General features: G+C 38.5%; 1 protein-coding gene across 6 annotated transcripts in view; it reads right to left on the bottom strand.

The window, feature by feature from the left end:
- The window catches only part of trio (trio Rho guanine nucleotide exchange factor), a 308906-nt gene that overhangs the window by 86181 nt on the left and 195592 nt on the right, over positions 1–27133 (bottom strand). For all 6 annotated transcript variants that reach the window (XR_001170948.3, XM_012964353.3, XM_012964355.3 and 3 more), the window contains exons 32-34: positions 25482–25627; positions 23502–23601; positions 12031–12274 (exon numbers count right to left, since the gene is read on the bottom strand). Coding sequence is in view for 5 of the 6 variants with exons in the window: in XM_012964353.3 (XP_012819807.1) it covers positions 12031–12274; positions 23502–23601; positions 25482–25627 (490 nt within the window). In the remaining variant the exon portion in view is untranslated. The remainder of the gene's footprint in view (positions 1–12030; positions 12275–23501; positions 23602–25481; positions 25628–27133) is intronic.

Here is a 27133-nt window from a genome sequence, read left to right as displayed (position 1 = left end):
GCGGCTCCACCCACTTTTTCTACCTCTGAACCACAGTTACCTGGTGACTAGCTCCGCAAAGTTTGGGGACCTTAGTATTAATATTTAAAGAATGGCAGCAGTTTAAATTTAAACATATGAAGTCTATAGGTGAAATCTGATTGGCTGTTGGTGGCCCCACCCACTTTTCTAAACTTGGAACATAATCACCCAGTGACAAACTGTGCAAAGTTTGGGGACCCTGACATTAAACATGTGAGAATGGCAGCAGTTAATATTTCCCCACTGAAAACAATAAAAGAAATGTGATTGTACTCAAAGTTAGAAAAAGTGGGTGGGGCCACCAAAAGCCAATCACATTTCTTTTATCCGCCCACTTTTTCTAACCTTGAACCGCAGTTGCCTGGTACCTAACCCTGCAAAGTTTGAAGATCCTAATGTTATTACTGGGGGAATGGCAGCAGGTTGAATTTACGCCAAGTCAATAGGTAAAATCTGATTGGCTGGTCACAGCTCTGCCCACTTTTGGGCATCCAATAATCATCATATTTTCATTCAGGCTGACCCCATGACTATGTGATTCAAGTTTGGGGAATGTAGCCTTAAAGCTGTAAGATTGGCAGCAGTTTAAATTTCCCCATAAAAGTCAATGGGTGAAATTTGTTGGCCCCTCCGAATTTTTTGGGGTGACCCCATTATTATGTTATTCAAGTTTGGGGGGTGTAGCTTCAAAGCTGTAAGAGTGGTAGCAGTTTGAAAATCTTCCCTGCCAAAGTCAATGGGAAAATTGGGGGTTCGGAGCGGCGCCACAAAAAGACGGGGGGGGGGGGGGGGGGGTCGGGGCGGGATCGCTTAGAAAAGCACAAGCAACCTGCTCTGCTTATGGGGTGAAGAAGTGTGGAGAGTTTGGGTGCTGTACCCCTAAAATTGTAGGAGGAGTAGCGTTTAGAAAATGGAGGGCGCTAAGAAGAAGAAAAAGTGCTGCCTTTTGCTTTCACACCTTCTTCCTGTTAAAGTTAAAGCTACATTTTTTCTGGTCATGTGATCTCTGTGGAAGCACACAGCCCATCACTATGATGGATCAAGGGAAAGGATGTAAAAAAGCAATATTTACTGATATATATATATATATATATATATATACACTCAGGGTAGGATTGACAGCACGTCGGACTGAATAAAGCCTCACATTTATTCATCTAAAACTTTGTGATTCTTCATGAAAAAAAAGTCCTGTGTGTGCTGTCAATCCTACCCTGAGTATTTACATCTTCTGCACGAGCACCCAGGTATTGCCTTGTTCTTATGGTGTGCAGCTTTCAAGCTTTCAATCCTACCCTGAGTATTTACATCTTCTGCACGAGCACCCAGGTATTGCCTTGTTCTTATGGTGTGCAGCTTTCAAGCAACTCATTTCTATATATACTCCTTGACGGCACTCACCACTCTAAAATTACACGCCAGGTGCTCACACCAGGTGCTCACCAAAAATGTATCCACACGTGACTAGTTGAAAGCACTCACGGCTCAATATAATTTAAAAAATCAAAATGAATTTTATTGCTCCACACTCTCATCGACGCGTTTTGATCCACAAGGGATCGTCGTCCTGACGATAATGTTCACCAACATCTAACAGTTAAATGGCTTTGCTTAACCCTTTTACTGCCAGCTGTTTTGATCAGATTCTGGGGAATACAGAATAGGCACAACTGTCCGTCTACTCCAAACTATCAAGTCGCAATGCTTTCCTAAATTTATTTGTTTTTATCAAAAATCGCTTCCAGTCCATAGTATCTTATCTCCTACAGGTCATAGTAACCAAATAAAACACCCTAAATATGAACGCCAGGGGTCCACTGAACAGTTTGAAGCATAATATGTATAGGTTTACTTAAGTATGTGGAATGTAGGGGGCCCCAATGTGAACATACCCCCATATAGTCAATCATTTCTGTTATTTCAGCTCCAGCAAAATCAACACATTTACATCATTATATGTGGGATAAAGCTAGTAAAAAGTAAGCTTACCCAAGAAAGTCATATTTTTGGAAAGTACACATTCCCCCGAATCTAAAATGGGTACCCGTGTCTTTCTACTCCAAAGTACCAAGCCACACAACTTTTCTAAATTTAGCAATTTTGATGACATTTCCAAAAATCCCCTCAAAGCTTCCACTTTGCAGCATCTTATATTCCACATAACATTAGGTACCAAGATAAAACACCCTGAATTTGAAAACCAGGGATCCACTGAATAGTTTGATGCCCAATATGTATAGGTTTACCTAAGTATGTGGCATGTAGGGGCCCCAATGTGAACATACCCCCATATGATCAATCATTTCTGTTATTTCAGCTCCAGCAAAATCAACACATTTACATCATTTATGTGGGATAAAGCTAGTAAAAAGTACACTCACCCCAGAAAGTCATATATTTTTGGAAAGTACACATTCCCCCGAATCTAAAATGGGTACCCATGTATTTCTACTCCAAAGTACCAAGCCACACAGCTTTTCTAAAGTTAACAATTTTGATGACATTTCCAAAAATCCCCTCAAAGCTTCCACTTTGCAGCATCTTATCTCCCACATCGTGTTAGATACCAAGATTAAACACCCTAAATTTAAACGCCAGGGGTCCACTGAACAGTTTGATGCCCAATATGTATAGGTTTACCTAAAAATTTGGCATGTAGAGGCCCCAATGGGAACATACCCCCATATGATCTATCATTTCAGCTCCTGCAAAATCAACAGATTTACATCGTTTATGTGGGATAATGCTACAAAAAAAGTACATTCACCCCAGAAAGCCATAAATTTTTGGAAAGTACATATCCCCTCGAATCTATAATGGTTAAACATTTCTTTTTGCTCCAAAGTACCAAGCTGTAAAGCTTTCCTAAGTTTGCAGATTTTTATGACATTTAGAAAATCGCATAAAAATGTTGCAATTTGCCGCATTTATCTCTCACAATTTCTTGATACAGATCAGATAAAGGCAAATCACCCCAAATAGGAACACCTAAGGTCTACTGAACAGTTTGATGCCCAATATGCATAGATATACCAAAGTCTGTGGTATGTACTGAACCCAAAATTAAAATAGCGCATATGGATTTCTCGCCTGCCAACTCAGCTTTTGCATACAGAGACCCCTGACAGCGTATTATGTGCCGTAAGACTCCCTAACTATACAGAGACCCCCAGAAAACCATATATTTTTTGAAAGTACACATTCCGATGAATTCAAAATAGGTAAAGTTATTTTTGTACACCAAAGTTACACCTGGCAAAGCTATGCTAAAAACAGATGAGGAACACTTATACAGGGATAAAAATGCAATAAAACCACAAAAATTGTGCAAATCAGTGAAACAACAAAATAAGTCACATGACAGTGTAATTAGTGGTCAGAATATCTGATCCAATAGTCACGCTGTCAGAATAAGCAGTTTTTATGTAAAAGAAACTAAAAACAAAGTGGTAAAATAAAAAACAAAACAAAAAAACAGTGTTTGTGTATACATGTTTGTAAATGTATAAAAGTTGTGTAAAAAAAAAGTGTGTAAGTGTGTATATGAGTGTATATAAGTGTGAAAAATGAAAAAAAACAAAAAAAAACCCTGCTAAATTGTGTGCTGTAAGTGTGTGTAAATGTATGCAAGTGTGTATAAATGTATGTAAGTTTGTGTGTAAGTGCAAAAAAAAAAAAACAACACCTTACCTGTCCTGAAGCACCGATCGCTTGCCTCTGTCCTCCAGGCTGCAGGATCTCAGTGGGCGGCGGCATTGGGGGGAAGCGGGAAGCAGCAGACGCGATGCGATTGCTGCTTCTAGGATGGTCCCACATGACAGCCCCCCTGGCATCGCTAGAAACTCTCTGCAGCGGCGGCACATGCATTTGAATCCTTCAAATGCCGACGACGTATAGGACATGTCGTTGCCAGTTAAGCCCTTTTTCTGCCACGATGTATCCCATACGTCATTGGCAGTAAAAAGTTTAAAAAAGGCATTTACTGTCAACAGAAAGTTGAAATGGCTATTTTAGGTGACCTGGTTGACACAGCCTTTAGGTTTGTTGAATCTTTATTATAGATCTGTTAGTTAGTTATGTTATACAGAATACTACAGTTCCCAGAATGCACATGCCATATGTTACCATGCAATTTTCTGTGTGTGATGTAAGTGATTGCTATTGGTTCTGGGGGTGGTGTGATATTGATTTCCTGTTCCTGTTACTGTGTGAGAGCTCTCTCTGTAGCTGTATGTTCCTGTGTTTTACTGATTAACATTGCTGATATGCATCTCTCCTAAATAAAATTTATTAACAGCAAAGGATTGTGTGGAACTACACCACTCTGCGTGAGAATCTGATACCAAGGAACTCTGGTAGGTCATCAACCCTGAATATTAGAGTGTTGTACAGAATAGCTGCAACATAATTTCTGGTGCCAAAACCCGGGAGGATGGCAGAAAGATTTGATTTACTTGAATGCAAACGTGGTGCAGTCAGAAGTTCCACTACAAAAATGCTGCAAAAGATAGAAGGGGAGTTGGGCAAGTCAGCACCTCAGACAGAAATTTTGCAGATCATCTTAGAGCAGCTCTCTCTCAGAGAGGCAACATTATATGAACTGGACAGGGACATTGAAGCTCTGATAACCTCTGCAGAGGAGATTGAGGCAGAGTATGAAACAGTCCAGTCCTATCAGGATCGCATTGTTATGTGGAAAAGCAGAATTACACACGTAATACAAAGAGACAGGGAGGAAGTGAATAGTGCAGCCAGCTATGCTGTCCCCCAATCCAGATCAGCATCTCAGAATAACACAGTGAAACTTCCAAAGTTGATTATTGGGAAATTTTTAGGAGAGATCAGTCACTGGCAGGAATTCTGGAGTCAGTTTGAAACAACAATTCACAAAAACAGCAGCCTGTCAAAAATTGGTAAATTTAACTATTTGAAATCATACATCTGTGGTGCTGCTGCAACTGCCATTGCTGGGCTGCCCGTATCCAAGGAATATTACACTGAGGCAATAGAAATACTTCAAACCAGATTTGGTCGCAAATAATAATAAATGCTCACATGAACAAGCTGTTAAACCTGATTGCAGTAAAGAGATCCTCTGATGTGCCAGCTCTGCGTCACTTATATGATGAGTGTGAAATACAAGTGCGCAGTTTGCAATCTATGGGAGTTGTTATGGAGGCCTGCTATGCCCAATATTACTGAAGCTGATTCCTGAGGATATAGCTTTTGAATTTAGTCGCCAGCAGGAACATCAGGAATGCAATGTGCCAATGTTTCTGAAATTCCTAAAAAGGGAGGTTGAGAGCAGAGAGCATGCATTATACTTAACCAGATCAGAAAAGCCTTCACTGTTATACAATCAAGAACAGCACCATCAGAAATCAAGGGCACACCTTCAATATAAAACTAAGAGACTAACAATGCCAACAGCAACTGCCCTGTACTCAGCTTCAAACCCTGCAACCTGTGTATTTTGTGACCAGTCAGAGCATAAGACTGAGAATTGTGATAAATTCACCCCAGAGGAATGCAAGCGAAGACTTAAATGAAAGGGATTGTGTTTTGTGTGTATGGGGCCTAAGCATATCGCAAAGTATTGCAGGGTGAAGGGAGTCATATGTGCAACATGTGGCAAGAGACATCACAACTCAGTGTGTGACCAAAGAACACGACAAAAGAACACGAGCTCCATGAATCCAACTGAGGACACAGTTATATCATCCCTATCTCCAGATAACAAGGATATGGCCAACAGCAAAACTGTTTTACTGCAGACTGCGCAAGCATGGGCAGAGGGGCCTACAACTAGAAAAATTTATCGCTGTTTACTAGATGGAGGAAGTCAAAGAACTTTCATACGTGAGGACATTTCCTGATCCCTTAAACTTCCTGTTGTGGGGAAAGAGACACTCAAGCTGCACACCTTTGGGTCCAAAAGGCCTGTAAGTGCCAGCCAGAGAAGAGTCAAGTTCGTCCTTAAGAACCTCCACAGCTGTGACAATAGAAATGGAGGCTCTAGAAATCCCAACCATCAGCAGTGCAGTTGTGAAAATCCCAAAGGAACACCTACAATGTGAGATGAAGTCGAAGGGACTAATGTTAGCTGACTCAGCTGAACTGACCTGCCAAGACTCAGAAATAGCAGTCTTGATTGGAGGAGATTACTATTGGAAGGTAGTATCTGGGAGAATAGAAAGACTTGGAGAAGCTCTTGTTGCACTTGAAACCACCCTTGGGTGGACTCTACAAGGGCTAGTTCAGATATCTAGTGCAACTGGCATCGAAAGAGTTGGAGTAATGAATATAAGTGTTGCAGATGAAACCCTTGTGTCCAGTCAACTACGAGCCTTTTGGGAATTGGAGTCCTTAGGGGTGACTGGAGAAAATATGGTAAACTCAGAATCAGATGAGGAAATTCTACAGTGGTTCTCAGCTACAGTTAAGTACACAGCGGGAAGATAATGACAGAACTACCTTGGTGACCTAATCGACCACACTTGGCAAACAACTTTACTGTGGCTAAAGGAAGATTTGATCACTTGATGAAAAGGCTTTCAACAGATTTCCCCCTTTACCACAGGTACAACAGTGTAATCCAGGAGTACCTTGAGGATGGTATTGTTGAGGATGTGGAGACAGGTGAACCCTCAGCTGCCCCTCAGGGTAAGATTGAGTATTACTTACCTCATCATGCTGTGATAAAGGAGGAAAAGACAATAACTAAGTTGAGAATAGTGTTTGATGCTTCTTCTCATGACAAGTAGCAAGTATCACTTAATGATTGCCTACTGACAGGACCAAATCTTAATCCTGACCTTCTAAAAATCCTGGTTAATTTTAGACTTCACAAGGTTGCCTTGATGGCAGACATTACAAAGGCATTGTTACAAATCAGCATTGCAGAAAAGGACAGAGATTCTGTCAAATTCTTGTGGACTAATGACATTCCAAGACCTAACCAGGAACCATCCTTACGTGTTTTGAGGATGGCAAGAGTGTTATTTGGGGCATCACCCAGCCCATTTCTTCTGACAGCCACCATCACACATCATTTGAAACAATATGAAGGATCACATCCAAGGACTGTACAGGTTCTTAACCAGTTCCTTTATGTGGATGACCTCATATCAGGAGCAGACACTGTTGATGATGCCTATGAGATATCCGCAGAGGCGAAGGAGATTATGCTCGCTGCAGGTATGGTTCTCTGTAAATGGGTTACTAATTCAAGTGAATTAAGGTTAAAATGGCAAGAGAACAACACTGAAAATGTATCTGCTATGTTTGACCAAGCAAACTACTGTAAGGTACTTGGCCTCAAATAGAGAACAGAGACTGATGACTTTGTATTTGACCTACAAGCTCTAAGTATTTTTAAAAACCAGGAGAAATACAAAGAGATGTGTTCTGATGACAGCAGCACGTATTTTTGACCCTATCGGATTTTTGTCACCATTGACAGTTAGGGTAAAGATCCTTTTCCAGGACTCATGGGAACGTGGCTTTAGCTGGGATGAAGAACTACCACCAGACTTAACGAGTAAGTGGACTCGAGCTGTCGCAGTTACAAACTTTATCAATTCTCAGACAACTCTCTCAGTGTCCTCCAGATGCAGCTGTAAAAATGCAGGTTTTCTGTGATGCCAGTGAATCTGCTTATGGAGCGGTTACTTATTTACAGTATATCAAGGAGGGTATTGCATCTACCTGCTTTGTTGCTTCAAGGTCACGAGTTGCACCTCTAAAGAAGGTCACTCTTTCAAGGTTAGAGTTGCTTGTAGCATTAGTAGGTGCAAGATTAATGAAGTATTTACTAGACTGTCTGAGCATCCAGTCTATTCAACCTAATTTATGGACAGACTCTATGATTGCGTTGCACTGGATCCACAGTTCCACAAAGTTGTGGAAACCATTTGTTGCAGAGATAAAATCACTCACTGAACCAACAGTATGGTCTCACTGTGTAGGTAAGGATAACCCTGCAGATTTCCTTACAAGGGGTCAAGGTTTTAGTGACTTAATTAAAAATCACCTTTGGTGGCATGGGCCAGACTGGTTACAAGGTCTTCAGTCAGGGTGGCCACGAGGTTCACAAATGGTCACTAATGTCTCAAAATGTGCAGATGTGGAATCAGATAATGAAGTGACTTTATATAACAACTGTAGCGCAGAGCTCAAATGTGACCTAGTTTTCCCTCTTGAAAGGTTTAGTAAACCACGCCCTGTATACAGAATTACTGCCTGGTGGGGAGGATTATGGGAAAGACTTGTTCGTTCTGTAAAGTCTCATCTTAAGAAAACATTGGGGAAGGCAATGCTATCCTTTGAAGAGCTTACCACAATTTTGACTGAAGTGGAGTCTGTTTTAAACTCTAGGCCGCTAACCTTTACTCATAGTGATGTTCAGGACCTGCAGCCAGGACATTTTCTTATTGGGCAGCGACTTTGCCACAATCTAAGGTGCCTACAGTATCTCACAACTGTTCCACTCAAGAGATATTGTCAAAAAGGTGGAAATAACCCCAAGTGCTTGTGACAAAATTCTGGAATAGATGGCGCAAGGAATATTTGCTGGATTTGAGATCAGCTCACTACACCAAGAGAGGAGGATGTGCATCTACATTCAATGTTGGAGATTTGGTGTTGGTTAAGGAAGACAAAATGCCAAGACAAATGTGGCAAACTGGAATAATTGACACAGTGTTTCCCGAAAGAGACAATCATGTTTGTTCATGTTCCTTCAGATTACCATCAGGGACTGTGCTAAGACGGCCAATACAATTACTATACCCTCTGGAAATATAATTGATGAACTTCTGATGAGAGTTCATGGGGCCCGAGGATGTTGAATCTTTATTATAGATCGGTTAGTTAGTTATGTTATACAGAATACTATAGTTCCCAGAATGCACATGCCATATGTTACCATGCAATTTCCTGTGTGTGATGTAAGTGATTGCTATTGGTTCTGGGGGTGGTGTGATCTTGATTTCCTGTTCCTGTTACTGTGTGAGAGCTCTCTCTGTAGCTGCATGTTCCTGTGTTTTACTGATTAACATTGCTGATATGCATCTCTCCTAAATAAAAGTTATTAACAGCAAAGTATTGTGTGGAACTACACCACTCTGCGTGAGAATCTGATACAGGTATGTGACCTGTTATCCAGAATGCTCGGGATTTGGTGTATTCCGGATAAGGGGTCTTTCCGTAATTTGGATCTCCTACCTTAAGTCTGCTAAAAAAAATTTAAACAGTAATTAAACCCAATAGAATTGTTTCGGTTCCAATAAAGATTAATTACATCTTAGTTGGGATCAAGTACAAGGTACTGCTTTATTATTATAGAGAAAAAGGAAACCATTTTTAAAAATGTGAATTATTTGATTAAAATGGAGTCTATGGGAGATGACCTTTCTGTAATTCGGAACTTTCTGGATAATGGGTTTCCGGATAAGGGGTCCGATACCTGTACCAAGGAACTCTGGTAGGTCATTAACCCTGAATATTAGAGTGTTGTACAGAATAGTTGCAACAAGGTTAATTGCAAATGGAACAATGCCTCAGTTCTCCTCCTGTTAGTGAAAATGTAAAATTACACATTTTTACAAAGTACCATAGAAAAGGCAGTTAGGGAGAAAAGGCAGTTAGGCAGAAAAGGCAATTTACAAAGTACAATAGAAAAGGCAGTTATCTGAATCTGTGTACTGTTGTATACTATAAATGTATATGAGGCTATAGTTTACAAAAGGGGTTTCTCATTAAAACAAATCTGTAAAGTTATGTGCCATTTAAAGCAATAAAAACATTTGCACAAGTTAATCTTTATTTCCTCTGGTATAAAGTGTGTTACCAGTGAGACACAGCAGGAATACTAATGAATTTTTATACACATGGCACATTGATTTTACAAACTCACCTTTCCATTTCCTGCCAGCATATACTAATTAAAAAAAATATGCCAGAACATCACAAAAACACCAGAGACTGTGAGCCTAACTAATAATAAAATTCTGCAATACTTTGCAGGCTTAAAAACCTAAAAAGACATTGATGAGAATCTGTCTATCTTATTTATAAGCATTTTATGATATTTAGAAAAACATCTCAGCTTACTTTATAATGAAGGTTCCATGAGAACATTTTTAAAGTAAATTTGAGCAAACATGCAGGTTTTTAATAAGTGAAAAGTGCTTTGTAACATTCACATTCATATTCTGTGATCACACATTTATTTAAAGATACCATTATTTCCTCTTTAAACTATCTGTGGGTTTTTCCGAATAAAGGGGTCTTTCTGTAATTTATATCTAATTATATCTTAGTTGGGATCAAGTACAAGGTACTGTTTTATTACTACACAGAAAAAGGAAATAATTTTTGAAATTTTGAATTTGTTAATTAAAATGGAGTCTATGGGAAATGCACTTTCTGGAATTTGGAGCTTTCTGGATAATGGGTTTTCAGATAACAGATCCCATACCTGTACATACCTGCCAAGTACAAAACATGGATTAGCCTTAGGGCTAGGTCACATGGAGCTACTTAGTAGCAGCTATTTGTCACGGCTACAAAATGCCAGAAAATACTCTGCAATAGAAAATACTGAGAATTGCTTCTACTAAAACACATGTAAAGACAATTATCTGTAAATTATCAGCATTGTCTATTTTTGACAAGTAGCTGCAACTAGTAGTTGTGTGTCTTCACCCTTTGGGTAAGAACCCACGGAGCGAGTTACTCGCCATCTCTGTTATCGCGGGTGAGTAACCTGCACCCACAGCAGGAAACAACTTTGGATTACCGAAGAGATCTATTGTGGGCAACTAACTCGCTTCTTACCCTTAATGTGTCTGCACTATTTACCTGAGAATATAACACAAAAAAAATGTTATTAAACCAATAGTCAAAAAAGTATGTTGAAAAGGGGGGTTTACTGCCCTTGTAAATAAACAGAACATAAGGTGGGGGAGCTACAGAAAAATCTCCAGAAGCACAAGAATTCACTGCTTAAGGGTTGGAGTTGCTTTACATTAGTGCAGAATTCCAAAACCGCAGGTAAAACACTTCCAGCTTAATTGGAAATTTAATTAGCCAATGTGGATTAGTAAGTATTTAAGTAACAATTGTACATAAACATCCTACATGCAATTCTTATTATGTATAATTGGAGATAGTGTATAACAACTTCTGCCCTTTCATCCATTCAGGATTATTGTTTTCGATTTAACACTTAATACCTCCTGTCTCTAGTTATAAGATGAGTTAGTTTAAAGGAGAAGTCAACCCTAAATATAATTTTTGCCTAGTAAAAGAAAACAAAAATTTAAGCAACTTTGCAATATACATTCATTACAAATTTGCAATGGTTTTTGAGTTACGTGTTTATATATAATTGCTATTAAAAGCAGTGTTTTTCCTTTTCTATTCTCTGCTCTGGTGGCTCAGACTGTTGAAACAATGTAACACAAGCCAGCAGACTGACAGACCTGACTTGCAGGAGGAGACAACCAGGAGTTCAACAAATGCTCCTTTCAATAGCAATTACATTTACACATAACTTTTAAAGCATTGATATTTTTGAACAAATGGATCTTGGAAAGTTGCTTACAATTATGTTTTGTTTATTAGGCAAAAACTTATTTTTGGAGTTGACATGTCCTTTAAATAGACATCTCTATAAAATGACCTCCTCCTCCCCTCCTGCCTTTCTTGTGCCTGTCGCTGGCTTATAGATAAGGAGCATGCAAGGGGTTGACGTGTGCACTGGCATTCTGATTAACTACCATCCCTGAAGAACCAGGAAGTTGGCAAATTAAAGCATTTTAAAATTTCTTTTTCTACTTTCTGTCTGAAGAAATAAAACAATAGGCAAAAAGAAAAGAAGCGGCAAAAAGAAAAGAAGCATATTCAGCATAAATCTTATTCCCTGAACTCATGTTGTATACTTGAAAATATCACTTACAATATGCCATGTCACATTTGTCTACCAGTTCTAGTCAGAAGCCCTACCTTTGTGGTTAAATATGCCTTCCATTTCCATGCTACTTCTAGAATGTGCAATACACAGTGAACTACTAGGCACCAAGCCCTCTGCTGCAGGTGACCGGTCAGTAGTCCGAACTAAACACCAGTCAGGTCGATCGTGATGCCGCTCTAGAACCTCCACAGTCTGCCCTCGTTTAATTGTCAGCTCATTGCTATTACAGGCAGTAAAGTCATGGATGACTACTGTCAGCTCACATCCACCAGAAAGCTGCAAAAAAGAAAAAAAATAAAGGTTTTATTGCATTAATGCATCAAGTAAAAAGACAGTAAAAAAATTATTTATCTTTTAACTTATTAGTTTATAAAATGTCAAAAAATGTCAGGATGGCTGTTTCCTTTTACACAATTTCTGTATCTGCAGTGAAACCTTGATAGGCACCGTGAAGTATTGTTAAGCTGCTGTGGTCTGAATGCACATTTGTAATGAGGTTGAAATAATATAATATATATATATATATATATATATATATATATATATATATATATATATATATATATATATATACATATACATACATAAATACCAGATTCTTAGGGGCTGATTTACTAAGACACGATTTCGAATCCGAATTGGAAAAATTCCGATTGGAAACGAACATTTTGCGACTTTTTCGTATTTTTGCGATTTTTTTCGGCGTCTTCACGATTTTTGCGTAAAAACGCGAGTTTTTCGGCGTCTTTACGATTTTGGCGTAAAAACGCGAGTTTTCCGGCGTCTTTACGAAAGTTGCGCAAAGTCGCGATTTTTTCGTAGCGTTGACACTTGCGCGCAAAGTCGCGCCTTTTTCGTAGCGTTAAAACTTAAAAGGCGCAACGTTTCGCGCAAGTTTTAACGCTACAAAAAAATCGCGACTTTGCGCAACTTTCGTAAAGACGCCGAAAAACTCGCGTTTTTACGCAAAAATCGTAAAGACGCCGAAAAACTCGAGTTTTTACGCAAAAATCGTAAAGACGCCGAAAAAAAAAACGCAAAATTACCGATCATTACGAAAAAAACGCAATTGGACGCATTCGGCCCGTTCGTGGGTTAGTAAATGTGCCCCTTAGTATAGTAATTTTACCAGTTCAATCCTACATTTCCCTACATTAAATTCCTGTTTGTACAGACCCGTGCAGAGAACAAAATCATGTATAAAGTAACCGCTCTCCCTGGTTTTTGGCAAATAGTTATTTATCTATTTCCTTAGACAGGAGAGATTGGAATTGGAAACAGCTGTGGGCTGGCAAAGTTTAAGAAATGGCTCTCAAAATCTATTAAATATGCTGTTATTCCCCAAAGTAAGGATAATGTACTTCCTGCTTATGGCTCCATATGTGTTATTCATGGCTGGAATCCAGGGTTTATTTCCCAGCTGTTTCAGGACTAATTAACATGAGGTAAAGTAATTTTAACACCATACTAATAATTCCTAAAATACAAATGTGTTTTTTTTAAAGAATCAAACTGGTCCTGTTTTTTAAAATAAAATGCTGGAAGTAAAATATAGCAATTGCTTGTAAGAACATTTGCACCTATAAACTAGAAAAAGACCAGCACACTTTGTGTCCACAGTGTGCCCAAATGGTAATGCTCAAAATGACAAAACAGAGTGGAATTTGACAAAAAAACATCCACAATAGTATGCATAACAACAACATGCAGAAAATGTGTTTCAGAAAACAGTAAGCTATGGGTGTATGCTTATACTTTGCAAACCTCCAAGTTTAATTTTTTTCCAAAAAAGAAGTTTAAAAAACTATTATAAAAATGTGTCAAAATGCTGCAAAATATATTTACAAAGTATATACTGTAATCTGTATTTTTAAAGACTGTTCAAGAATAATTAAAATAAATGTTTTGGCTTTTGTCACCTGTTTAAAACATTGCATATTTTTTTTTATTAATATTTTCTCGGCCCTTTGATAAGACCTACAGAAGTAATACAGTTGTGTTCAGAATTATATCAGTGTGTTTAAAAAAGTGAATAAAGCTCAAAATCCTTATAATAGCTTTTAGTTTCGTGAATGCAAATGCATTGGGAACACTGCACATTCTATTCCAAATCAAAGCAAAATGTATCAAATTTGTGTTATTACTTTACAGAAAGTGAAGAAAAGGGAATATTATGCTGTTCAAAAAAAAGGTAGTGTCTGCAGTTCACTGTATAAACTTAAAGATGTTTCAAGATTTTGCTTTCCTTTGAATCACTGAACTAATATTTAGTTGTACAGGTATGGAATCCCTTAACCAGAAAGTTCAGAATTACTGAAAGACCATCTCTCATAGACTCCATTATAAGCAAATAATTCAAATTTTTCAAAATGATTTCCTTTTTCTCTGTAATTATAAAACAGCACCTTGTACTTGATTCTAACTAAGATATGATTCATCCTTATTACAGGCAAAACAAGCCTATTTATTAGGTTTATTCAATATTTAAATGATTTTTAGCAGACTAAAGGTGGCCATACACGGGCCGATTGTAGCTTCTGATATCAGTCCCTTGGGCCGATTCGGCAGGTTAGTCGGATCGGGGACCGCATTGGCTCGTTGATGCAGTCCCCAAACTGATTGCCCCATCGAGAGAAGATCCGCTCGCTTGGCAACCTCACCAAGCGAGCGGATCTTCACGTGTATGGGCACCTTTAAGGTATGGAGATCCAAATTACGGAAAGATCCCTTATCCTGGAAAACCCCATGTCCGGACCATTATGGATAACAGGTTCCATGCCTGTATAACCACTGTTTCTGAGAACTGCTGCACATCTGTGTTGCATGGAGTGAACCAACTTCTGGCATCTGTGAACAGGTATGATTGGATGATTGGACTACATTGCACGATTTTTCTGCATTGCTTGGTTTTGCCTCAGACACAGCATTTTTTCATGTCACCCCACAAGTTTTCTATTGGATTAAGGTCCAGGGATTGGGCTGGCTACTCCATAACTCCAAACTTGCTGGTATGAAACCAAGTTGTTGCTAGTTTACTGTTGTTTTTACTTCAGCATAAGGCAACATTACCTCTTCAAGTATTTTGATGTATTCAAACTGATCCATGATCCCTGGTATGCAATAAATAGGCCCAACACCATATTATAAGAAATATCCCCATATCATGATTCTTGTGCCACCATGCTTCACTGTGTACTGTGGCTTGAATTCAGTGTTTGGGCGTCATTTGACTGTCTGTGGCCCCTGTCAACTGTCTGTGGCCCCTAGACCCAAAAAGAACAATCTTGCTTTTATCAGTGCACAAAATGTTGTGCCATTTCTCTTTAGGTCAATCACTGTGTCCTTTGGAAAACTGTAACCTCTTCAGCACGTCTTTTGCTGATAGCTTGGCTTCAGATAGTCTTTGCCATTTTGGCTATTCTTCTATCCATTCAAATGGTAGTTTTCCATTTTATTCCATGTCTTTCAGGTTTTGGTTGCCATTATTGAAGCATTTGAGCCTATCTTTTCCACTCTCCAATCAACATTTTAATCAAAGTATGCCGTTCTTCTGAACAATGTTTGGAATTACCCATTTTACTCAGAGAGAAATGTATTATAACCAGCATGAACAGCATTTGCTGCCTTCCTTCCTTAATTAGGGTCGTTATTGACACTTGTTTTTTCACAGAATAAATTACCTCACTAATTGAACTCCACAGTTATTATATTGAACAATAATCTATTATGAACAAAAATCTGTATAACTAAATCAATTAATGATTCAATTACACAGAAGCAGCAGCATACATGGCATGCCTGTTGGGTCTGTTGGTTTTCTATTACTCTACTACACCTACTAGTAAATTTGCCATGTAGAAAACAGTGACTGATCAGGTTAGTGATGTCGGACTGATGTCTAGTCACTTGCCAAGTTGTGAGATACATCCACTGTGGGGGGTCTGGGGGTGCTGATATAGCAGGACTGAAGGAGCATCCATGAGTGTAAGCCAGGTGGCACAAATTTAAATTATATCTGCTACAAAACAATCTAGGCACTCTTTATACACCCCAGATACTAACTTATTTTCTTTGCACTATTGTGGCTAATCTATTGGCAGTAAAATGCCTTTTTCTTCTGCTTTAACAACCTGACTAACTGCAAGGTACTTGTTTTTACTAACTTATTTTTTGGGAATTTTCACCTGCAGCAACGCAACTGGTTCCTTACGGTGGGGGCAGTGGGGTTGGGAAATGCCCTGTCACGGGATCTTGCAGGGGCAGATTCTATTAATGCATATAAGAGGGGCTTCGATGATTTCTTAGAATTTTCTTAAAATTGTAATCTACAGTTAGTTGTATGTGCATGTATATGCAATCCCTTTATGCAGAGGCTTGAATGTATTGTACCTTGGGCAATTGCATGAATGCTTGTTACCGTTGCTTGATAACTTGATAACGGTTCTGTGTTTTTAAAATGTAATATATACTTGTGGCAGAATTCAGAAATCATTTAGTTGCTCTGTGCAAGTAAGCCTAGTTGGTATTAAAAAAAGTTATTCAATGACATGCAGGCAGATTATGCCCTAAAGTTATCAGGGTGTGAAAGACAAGTTTTGTAATGGCTTGTCATTTGTTGTTATGAGGCAAAATGCAAGGTGTGATTCCGTTCTTGTTTTGCAAATATCATTTTATTTTTGATTTGAAGCATGATGCTGTAGAATGATGGCATGATTTTTTTTGTGCATGGTGTGTCAGTTTAATGTTCACTTGCCTGTATCACATTTTTTTAGTATGTGCATGGTTCACAAAAGTTTAGTGTTATTTAGGGTTAGGGGTACTAATACACAAAATTAACTAACTATTGAGAGGACATCTACAATGTCTTCTAAAAGAGGATCACATTCAAAAGGTAAAAGTAAGGAAGACATTCCCAAAAAGAAGTAAAAAACAGGGGCAGAAAAAAGATTACAGGTTTTAAAAAAGGGCTAGTGGATGCAGGGACTTCAGTAGGGAAGCAAAAGCTGTGGCAGCAAAAGAGCCAGCTAAGTCAGAGATTTGCAGAACTTGAGGTCTTACCCCAGGAAGATGCCCCTTTGCCAACAGTGATGGCTTCATCATCATCATCATCATCATCATCATCAAGAGTTGAGGAGGAAGGTGAAGGGCCCTCATGCCTTATAAAAGAAAAGTGTGGCTGATGCTGAGTCTGACGTCCTTTCTCCAATTACATCCACTTCTGCTAGGTGTAACCCATTCAAGGCACCAGACCCAACTTGCAATGTATCTGTTAAATTCAATTTTATGAAAAGCCCACCCAGTGCAGCAACTTTCAGATGCTTTCCATACACTTCCTCAAAGTATATTTTCGTTTAGTGTTTTCGGTAGTGCAATTCAAAGAAAATGGCTTTTTTTCTGTGCTGATGACCAAAAACGTTACTGCTCAACATGCATGGCTTTCTGCACTTACAGACAAAGCATGTACAGTGGCTTGCAAAAGTATTCGGCCCCCTTGAACTTTTACACATTTTAGCCACAAACATGAATCAATTTTATTGGAATTCCACGTGAAAGACCAATACAAAGTGGTGTACACGTGAGAAGTGGAAGGAAAATCATACATGATTCCAAACATTTTTTACAAATAAATAACTGCAAAGTGGGGTGTGCGTAATTATTCAGCCCCCTGAGTCAATACTTTGTAGAACCACCTTTTGCTGCAATTCCAGCTGCCAGGCTTTTAGGGTATGTCTCTACCAGCTTTGCACATCTAGAGACTGAAATCCTTGCCCATTCTTCTTTGCAAAACAGCTCCAGCTCAGTCAGATTAGATGGACAGCGTTTGTGAACAGCAGTTTTCAGATCTTGCCACAGATTCTCGATTGGATTTAGATCTGGCTTTTGACTGGGCCATTCTAACACATGGATATGTTTTGTTTTAAACCATTCCATTGTTGCCCTGGCTTTTTGTTTAGGGTCATTGTCCTGCTGGAAGGTGAACCTCCGCCCCAGTCTCAAGTCTTTTGCAGACTCCAAGAGGTTTTCTTCCAAAATTGCCCTGTATTTGGCTCCATCCATCTTTCCATCAACTCTGACCAGCTTCCCTGTCCCTGCTGAAGAGAAGCACCCCCAGAGCATGATGCTGCCACCACCATATTTGACAGTGGGGATGGTGTGTTCAGAGTGATGTGCAGTGTTAGTTTTCCGCCACACATAGCGTTTTGCATTTTGGCCAAAAAGTTCAATTTTTGTCTCATCTGACCAGAGCACCTTCTTCCACTTGTTTGATGTGTCCCCCACATGGCTTGTGGCAAACTGCAAACGGGACTTCTTATGGTTTTCTGTCAACAATGGCTTTCTTCTTGCCACTCTTCCATAAAGGCCAACTTTGTGCAGTGCACGACTAATAGTTATCCTGTGGACAGATTCCCCCCCCCCCCCCTGAGCTGTAGATCTCTGCAGCTCGTCCAGAGTCACCATGGGCCTCTTGGCTGCATTTCTGATCAGCGCTCTCCTTGTTCGGCCTGTGAGTTTAGGTGGACGGCCTTGTCTTGGTAGGTTTACAGTTGTGCCATACTCCTTCTGTTTCTGAATGATCGCTTGAACAGTGCTCCTTGGGATGTTCAAGGCTTTGGAAATCTTTTTGTAGCCTAAGCCTGCTTTAAATTTCTCAATAACTTTATCCCTGACCTGTCTGGTGTGTTCTTTGGACTTCATGGTGTTGTTGATCCCAATATTCTCTTAGACAACCTCTGAGGCCGTCACAGAGCAGCTGTATTTGTACTGACATTAGATTACACACAGGTGCACTCTATTTAGTCATTAGCACTCATCAGGTAATGTCTATGGGCAACTGACTGCACTCAGACCAAAGGGGCTGAATAATTACGCACACTCCACTTTGCATTTATTTATTTGTAAAAAATGTTTGGAATCATGTATGATTTTCGTTCCACTTCTCACGTGTACACCACTTTGTATTGGTCTTTCACGTGGAATTCCAATAAAATTGATTCATGTTTGTGGCTGTAATGTGACAAAATGTGGAAACGTTCTTTTGCAAGCCACTGTATATTAGTGGCTGGCCGGTTAATAAACTGCATGTCAATAAAAGGGCCAAGGAACATGAGGAGTCTGCCCTCCATCAGGGATCAGTAATATCTTATATGACAGCCGAAAGAAAAAGTGACATTGAAACACTAATCAACGTAAATTTAGTTAATAAACAAAAGGAAAAAATAAGGAATAATCGTTTGATCATAATGAGGTTAATTAACATCATTCTGCATATTGCAAAACTGAGCCATGCCTACCGAGAAAAGGATGAAGCTGTACATTCCTTACTAAATAGGTGGCCTGGTTAAATTTTTAAGTAAAACTACAATAAATAACTTGTTATTCTCATGGGAACGATGGTAAAGCAAAGAATTAGCCAGGAAGTTACAGATACAGTAAAATTTAGTGTGAAAATGGACAGCACACGGGATGTTGGTGTGATGGAACAGTGTAGCATCATTTTGAGATATGTGTGAGAGAGAGAGAGATGTACACAAAGGACTTATTGCTCTCATAAATGTTAAGAACACAACAAGTGAATTACTTTAATTTTGTCTCAAAGAGCAGCTGGAAAAGGTATCTGAGTGTAAATAACATTATTGGCTGCTCTTTTGATGGTGCTGCAAACATGAGTGGGTGCTACAATGGGTTTTAGGCCCATATAAGAAATGTGCACTCAAGTTCGGTTTATACCTGGTGTTAAGCTCATTTACTCAGTCTGGTAACTATGGATATAACCCAGTATGTAATACCTGTATTCTGTAATCTTTGTTTGGTCTTTTAGAGAAAACTGCATGCTTTTTTTTGGAAACCTACCAGAGGCTGTCTGTGTGGACAGAGCAAGTCTGTTCCCTGCGTCAAGAGCAGGAAAAACTTTCAAGACTAAAAAAAATTGACACCCACTGGTTGAATAAGCAGAGAGTACTCGGTACAATTTTTGGATCATGCTATGACAAGTCGAAAAAGTTGTAAAGCACACTAATCTACTGTCTTGAGCAGATTTTTTTGTCCACCCAGTTTGACAGCAAAGAGGTCAGTGAGGCTAAATATTTAGTTTATGGTTGGACAAGATATGAAACACTGCTTGTTTCATTTCTCTTTATGCAAATGTTTTTAAATTGCCACACCTATTTCATATTATCTGCAAACTAGTGGTTGGACATCCTGCAAGCTTAGAGAATGATTAAAATGTTTAAAAGCCAGTTTCAGAAACTGAGACCATCACTTGCAAAGCTTGTAGCACTGGTAAATGCTTTTATTAAAAAGGACAGTTCCCTTGATGAAATGTCTGTCAGTGCTGAGGTAGGGAAGAGCCTTCAACAGAAAAGAGTGGCAAGGAAAAAAAGGATGCCTGGAGAGTTGGCTAGATCTGTAGATCCTATGAAAGGATTTGAGGTTCATGCATACTATGCAGTCATAGATCAGGCTGTGGGTAGTACTGACAAAAAATGAAAAATGAAAAGCTCATTCGAGGTCTTGCCATTCTAGATCTTAGGCAGTTCGGTAACATCAGGGAAGAGAACCCAGCAGAATCCTTCAATACAGTTGCTGATTAGGCTGGTATGGATTCTGTTCAGTTAAAATCTGAGCTTTTGAAGCTTTATTTTTTGAGCTTTAAAGACAACTATCCACTACTAAAAAAAATCCAGCCCTCCTCAAACAGCCACTGTCACTATAGAGGATGATGATGAGGAAATGATGATGATGATGATGATGATGATGATGATGAGGAAATAGCCAGTGACATGAGGCTTCTATATGACCATAACTTGCACTCTGCTGCATACACCAACTTCTTTACAGTGTATAAAACATTGCTCACTTTAGCTTGCACTTTCTAAGTTGAAAATAGTGAAAAAAAATTGATTGGACAGTAGGTGCTTTAATAATTTCTGCTACTTAATATTGAAAAGGAGTTTATGATGATATCATTGATGACTTTGCAAAATCATCTTCCCTCTTGCAAACATTATTTGAGATTAGTTGCTCTGTTTCTGAAATGTATGCAGTGTCTTTTTTTTTTTCTTATTGGTGACTAAAGGGGCTTAATACATGAAAACTCACCAACATTCTATTCATTCCTATGGGATTTTTAGAAGCACATTTACCAGTGGGTGAAAGTTAAAACTCAACATTTCATAAATACGCTTCTAAAAATCTCATAGGATTGACATTTTGATAAATCTGCCCCTAAGAGTTATACTCATTTATACAGTATGTGCAGCCACTATATGTCCTATTATATAACTTTAACAACATTGTATTTTTCAGTAATAAGGTTATTTATTTAGCAGTTGTTGCAACTTAATGTTATTTAATAGTAATTTAATTTATCCATTCTATTTTCATATTTAATATAAATAAAAATGTTCACTTGGAATGCATTTCCTTAATTTTTCCTTGTGTTCTTTTGTGAGTAAATGGGGGCCCTTGAGATTCTCTGGTGGGTCCCAGGTGCCCCGGTCCGACACTGGTGGTTACCTTGTTATTGCTCTAAAAGTTATATTATCGGATTGTTTTAAATATAAAAAGGTCATGCATACCTCCCAACATTTTAAAAACGGAAAGAGGGACAAAAATAAATACTGCACGTAGGGGCCCATTTTTGTGACCACACTCCCATTTGACTAAATTTGGCAGATTAATTAAAGTTTAAACACATTTCTGGGGTCCTGTTTTATGTCTTATTACAGTTTTCCTGAAAAAGGTTAAATTGCCCTTTAAGCAGCAAGTCTCAGTTTCCCTAAGGGACATGTTTAGCTTATTAGTTACAATTGTATCTCAGTGCAGGTGGGGCTTTTTACCTTTCTGGGCTCTCTGCCAAAAGCCCAGCTTAAAAGCAAGAAACAATGTTCCTAAGGCTAATGTCAGATGAGGCGCCTGGCGTATATTTTCGGCAAGCACTTTTCCGCTTGCCGAAAATATAAGCCAGATGCCTCGTCTGACATTAGCCTAAGTGCAGGTGATGCTCGTTAAGATTTCTGGGCTCTCTGCTAAAAACTACTTTAATTAAATTTGTATCTTTTTTAGCTTGAGTTCAGGAGATCAAAGGGAAATGAGGGACGTTTCAGTAAGAATCTGGGACTGCGGGTTGAGCTGTTTAAAGAGGGACTGTCCCGCGAAAATTGGGACAGTTGGGAGGTATGGTCATGAAATGCACAAATTTATGGTAAAGCAGAGCAATATGGTAGGTCATATAATATGTTAGTAGTTTTAACCCCAGTATGGATCAACTTAAGAGTGGGTGGAGGGTTTAGGGACTATCTTCTGTTGTCCATTTGACAGAAAACACAGCTAAGTACCAGTATACAATATAGAGAATAGCGGACACTGCTATATGAGTAAATGATGCTTGTACAAAAATTAGAGCTATTTCTGGAATAAAAGGGAACGTATGGGAAAATCATTCTTCATTACTGGAGTTAGTCAGTTGTAACCAAAATGTTATAGATAGCAAATATGCATTGCACTGTACAACACAGATCCTATTTTTTGACATTTGTTAAAATCAGAAACACTATCTGTATTAAAGGCAGACTGGATCTAACAGTTATGCTTCTGCTACATGATAAAGTTGACCATACTGTTTTTGTGTGTTACAGAGACCTAAGATTATAAGCCAAAAGTAACAAAGATCCCACACTCTGCTGCAGCCTTAAATTGGAAGACTGCTGGCGCAGGCAGACTGATGTAAATGATATATAATCTCTGTATGCAGACTGCAGTGTGGCTAAGGTTAATAATAATTAATTTCCGCTTGCCATATTAAAACAATACGTTCATGACTAATTAGGAATGAGGGAGGGGGGAGTCATGCGCTATTTCCAAATTAGAGCAAGGACTTGTTGTAGGCTGAGCCCGTACCATTTACTTTATATCATATTTTGTTTTTTTTTTATACAGGTATGGCACCTGTTATCCAGAATGATTGGGACCTGGGGTTTTCCAGATAAGGGTTCTGTCCATAATTTGGATCTCCATAACGTAAGTCTACTGAAAAATCAATCTTATTGACACGGCATGCAAATTTAGTGTGTGTTTGACGCAGATACAGATTTATGCATGCATCTACAATTCTACTGATTTTAGTTGCCCTTTATAAGTATAGGTACTGTGGCCATTGTCACAATGCGCTTAAATTTAAAGTGATTTTGTACCCTTACTGTCTGCTTTGAAGGGAATACATTTAATAAATGGAAGATAATATTTCTAAAGAACTAAGACTAGTAATCAAAAACACCTAGTGAGCAATTTTCTGATTTCAAATATCTTTTTTTTGTATTAACATGATTTCAAATATCTGACGTAAACTCAATACACCTCTAAAAGTGAAATAAAACCCCTGATATTTCAAGATACTTTCTAAGTGTCAGTGATCAAGCCTGACCAATGTAACACCAGATGGCAACAATAAATAAATTGTAGGGGTTAAAAAATAAACTGTCAAAACAGGAATTTTTAATTTTACCTTATCACTGTCTAATGTGTTCTGTGAAGTTCGTGAAGCAATAGATATTGTATCAGGTTGGCTGCTGCCATCTCCTTGACTGTCCAGGTCTTCTCCATCTCTGCAAATCAAATGTGCAAATGTATTTTTAGTGATAATATAAAAATGAACAGTGCCTCGTTTATAAACAGGATAAAGAATAAATATGATAAACTTTATACTCTTCTAAATTACAGTTGCCTTCTACAAAAATGTTACAGAGGAAAATATTTTTCAAACATGATAGAGAAAAACTTCTTAATAACAAAGAAACAAAACTTGCATGAAAATATGAGAAACTCCTTATCTCTTCATGAGAAGTTAGATCTAATGCTTGCTATTGGGGTGCGCCCTTTGCCTAGAACTTGGGTCCCCAACCTTTGAGCCACATTCAAGTAAGAAGTGTTTTGGAGCAAAACAGTCATGAAATTACAGTTCTGGGGATGACAAGTAAGAGCTGTGATTGGCTATTTGGTAGCCCCTATATGAAGTGGCACCTGCTTCAAGGCCACTGGGAGCAAAATTCAAGGGTTTTGTGTGCAACATGTTATTTGCAAGCCACTGGTTGGGGATTCACAGGGATTCCTATAAATAAAATTAAGCTTATATTAAATTATCATTTTTGCAATAGTTCCCCTTTAATAATAAGACAATATTTCCCTGCCTATATTTGGGACATGTTCCATCCCCCCAGATGCTATTTCTTTAGAAATGAAACTCACATTAAGGAAGCAAACCTCTAAGCAACAAGTTTTAGTGAAAACATAGCAAATATGCTTTAGCAGTAGTTTTGGATTACTAGGTTGGCTTGTGGCCCTGGTGTCTCACTGATGCAATGTTTTAAAGTAAATAATATCTGGTACAGGTTTGTCCGCTCAGAACATAAATTAGTATTTATACAACAGACCCAAGTTCTTGAGTCATGATACTAGCCAGCAATAGATTAATGAAGTATACTATCTGTCCGATAGATACATCAGTCAGCAGAGAATTTTAACTGTTTTAAGTGTGATCAATACATTACTACTGCCTGAGTGTTTTGGAGCAGAGGTCTATCTTTTACACATATTTATAAAGTGCCAAAGGAATCAGCAGCACTGTACAATAAAAGGTAAATGAGAAGTGGTACAGGCCTTTGACCTCATTTTACCTGTATGATTACAGAAATAGTTATAATACCTGTGGTGCTGTATGATAAGGCTTGCCCTCTGGTTGGGGAAAACAATAGGTTTTTTTTAATCTTTGTAAATATCAGTTATATATTGTATTTAGATTTAGTGCTGTTTTGTACATTATTTCTGTAGACATGTGTCAATAGCTTTTGTTAATAAATATATATTTATTATTGAACTATATTTTATTAAAGAACCCTTATAACCAGGAATATTCATGAAAGACTTTGATTTTGTTTGATAAAGGCCCAAGTTTTCCGAGCTTCTTTCAGATGTTTGTATTCCTTCTCTTAAACCTATGCATTGGTTGCCACAGTTTCAGCCCGATAGTATAAAGTTTATGTTTCAGAGGGTGGTGAAAATCAAATAGCAAATATTGATATGAGTGGGTATACTTCAATACCCAGGTGAAGTAGTTATGAAAGAGGAGTGGCTCTTTCATAGCTAATTCTTAGTCCCAAAATGCCAGTTTGCGGTCTTTCACATCTTTTCTGTGAACTTTATGTTTTCGTCCGCCAGTGAAGACTGGAGCATTATGTGCTTTAATTTTGTTGATTAAAATGCCAGGGAATTCCCTACCACTCAGCTGAAATGAAGAAGCCTCTCTCAAATGAAAATGAAACATTTTCAAGGAAACTCAGAAAAAAGTCCAGTTGCAACAGTTTAAACAGCAAGTTTTATTATATATATATATATATATATATATATATATATATATATATATATATATATATATATATATATATATATATATAAACAAAAATTCACACACACAAAAGACACTTCTCACCTTTTGGCAGGTTTCTGTTTTGTAGCAGCAGCTGTTTTAGGTATATGAATAGGCTCTTTTAATGCGCCTCTCAGGTGAATGGTTCGGTCTTGGATCACTTCTCTTATATGCTTGATCCAATCTTGCTTGTTCTCAATACTTGAGCCCTAAAGCATTATAAATGATTGTAAGAGAGACTGACAGCTTGCACACATAAAAATTGTAGGAGAGGTGGTAATTTTTTTTTTTTAATCAATGGTTGCGTTTCTATTATTAAAAATTTCAATTCAACAGACGTCAGACCCAGAACAAAAGAAATGGACTATACCTATAATACTGGCTAGGCGAGAGTCCAACCCCCCCCCCCGACCCCAACTTTACTTCTTCTATCTCTCCCCCCCACACGTTTTATATGTAACCTACCTTGTTACAAAACAAACAATAAAAATAAAGTTACAAAATTTTTTTTTTCGATTCAACTCATTCCATTCCAAAAGCTTCAATAGAGTTTATGTAACTTAATATTAATTGGGTTATGTAATAAAAACAAAGTTTGCCCAGAAATAACCCGTAGCAATCAATCAGCAGGTAGAAAAGACTGGCCATCTGTTTAAAAGCAAACATTTTATTTGCTGCTATGGGCTACTGGGCAAACTTAGTGCCTTTTATTGCATATGGGGGGGGGGAAAGAGTCAACACAGGACAAGACAGTTTTTGCTAAACTGTTTATAGGTCTTGCCGTCCAACCGTCGTATGAGTCCACCTAACTGTTATTGACGTTATTTTTTTATTTATTTATTTTTTTACTCACAGTCAAAAAAACATTAATAACTGGCAATAGGGTTGTATGTTTGATAAAGGCAATAAAACAGTGAAAATGCCATCCAGTGTATTGGTAATTGTTGACTGAATATGTATCCCCTAAATAGGTGTTTTACACAATCACATTTTCAGCTAGTCACAGGAATGCTATTGGTCAAAATACAGAGACCACAGTCCCATAAGCCTACCACAAAGGTACTTTTTAGGTGCCTGCAGTGTGCCATTTCATTCCTTTTAACCTGTGTGCGGAGAATTAGGGGGTAGTTCAAAGCAGGTGCTGCAAAATATGCATGCACACAAAACTTTCTGTGGACTTTGTGAATTCTGTGGAATTTGTGCATTGATATCATAACTTGAGTAAGTATACAGGAGTGCAGAAAAATTTAGTTGTTCAATCAATAAGTGCTTAGTCTTGATGATAACATCGGTGCAACCTGGTCATCCTGCATGAGTAAAAAGTAATTTAATGTGTGGTCAGTTTTACATTTAAACAAGCATGAGTTAAGGTCACCTGTGGCCCTGGGCAGTGCTCGCATCAGCTCCACTCATTCAGGTCTGCCCTTAACCTGCTCCACCACCTTGCATCTATGCGCCTGGGTTGTCTTTGTGTAATGTGCCACTGCATTTAACCCTTTAAGTGCTTAAAGTACCTAAGTGCCACAGGATGTAGATTCTACATCCTGCTGCACTTCCGGGTTTGGGAGCGGAGGAGCAGCTTTTCAAGCCGCTCCATTGCTCCCCACTCGTTCCCCAGCCCCTAGAAAACGAGCAGAGGCGGGGAACGAGTGGCCCCTGGGGCGCCATCACCCAGGGGCCCCATAGGAAAAGTCAGGCAAGCTATTTGTACGTGC

Source organism: Xenopus tropicalis, chromosome 6 (assembly GCF_000004195.4).
Source record: "Xenopus tropicalis strain Nigerian chromosome 6, UCB_Xtro_10.0, whole genome shotgun sequence".
In the NCBI taxonomy this organism is placed as follows: Eukaryota; Metazoa; Chordata; class Amphibia; order Anura; family Pipidae; genus Xenopus; species Xenopus tropicalis.
The sequence above is the reverse complement of the archived record's forward strand: the minus strand, read 5'-3'. Positions and strand labels throughout refer to the sequence as shown.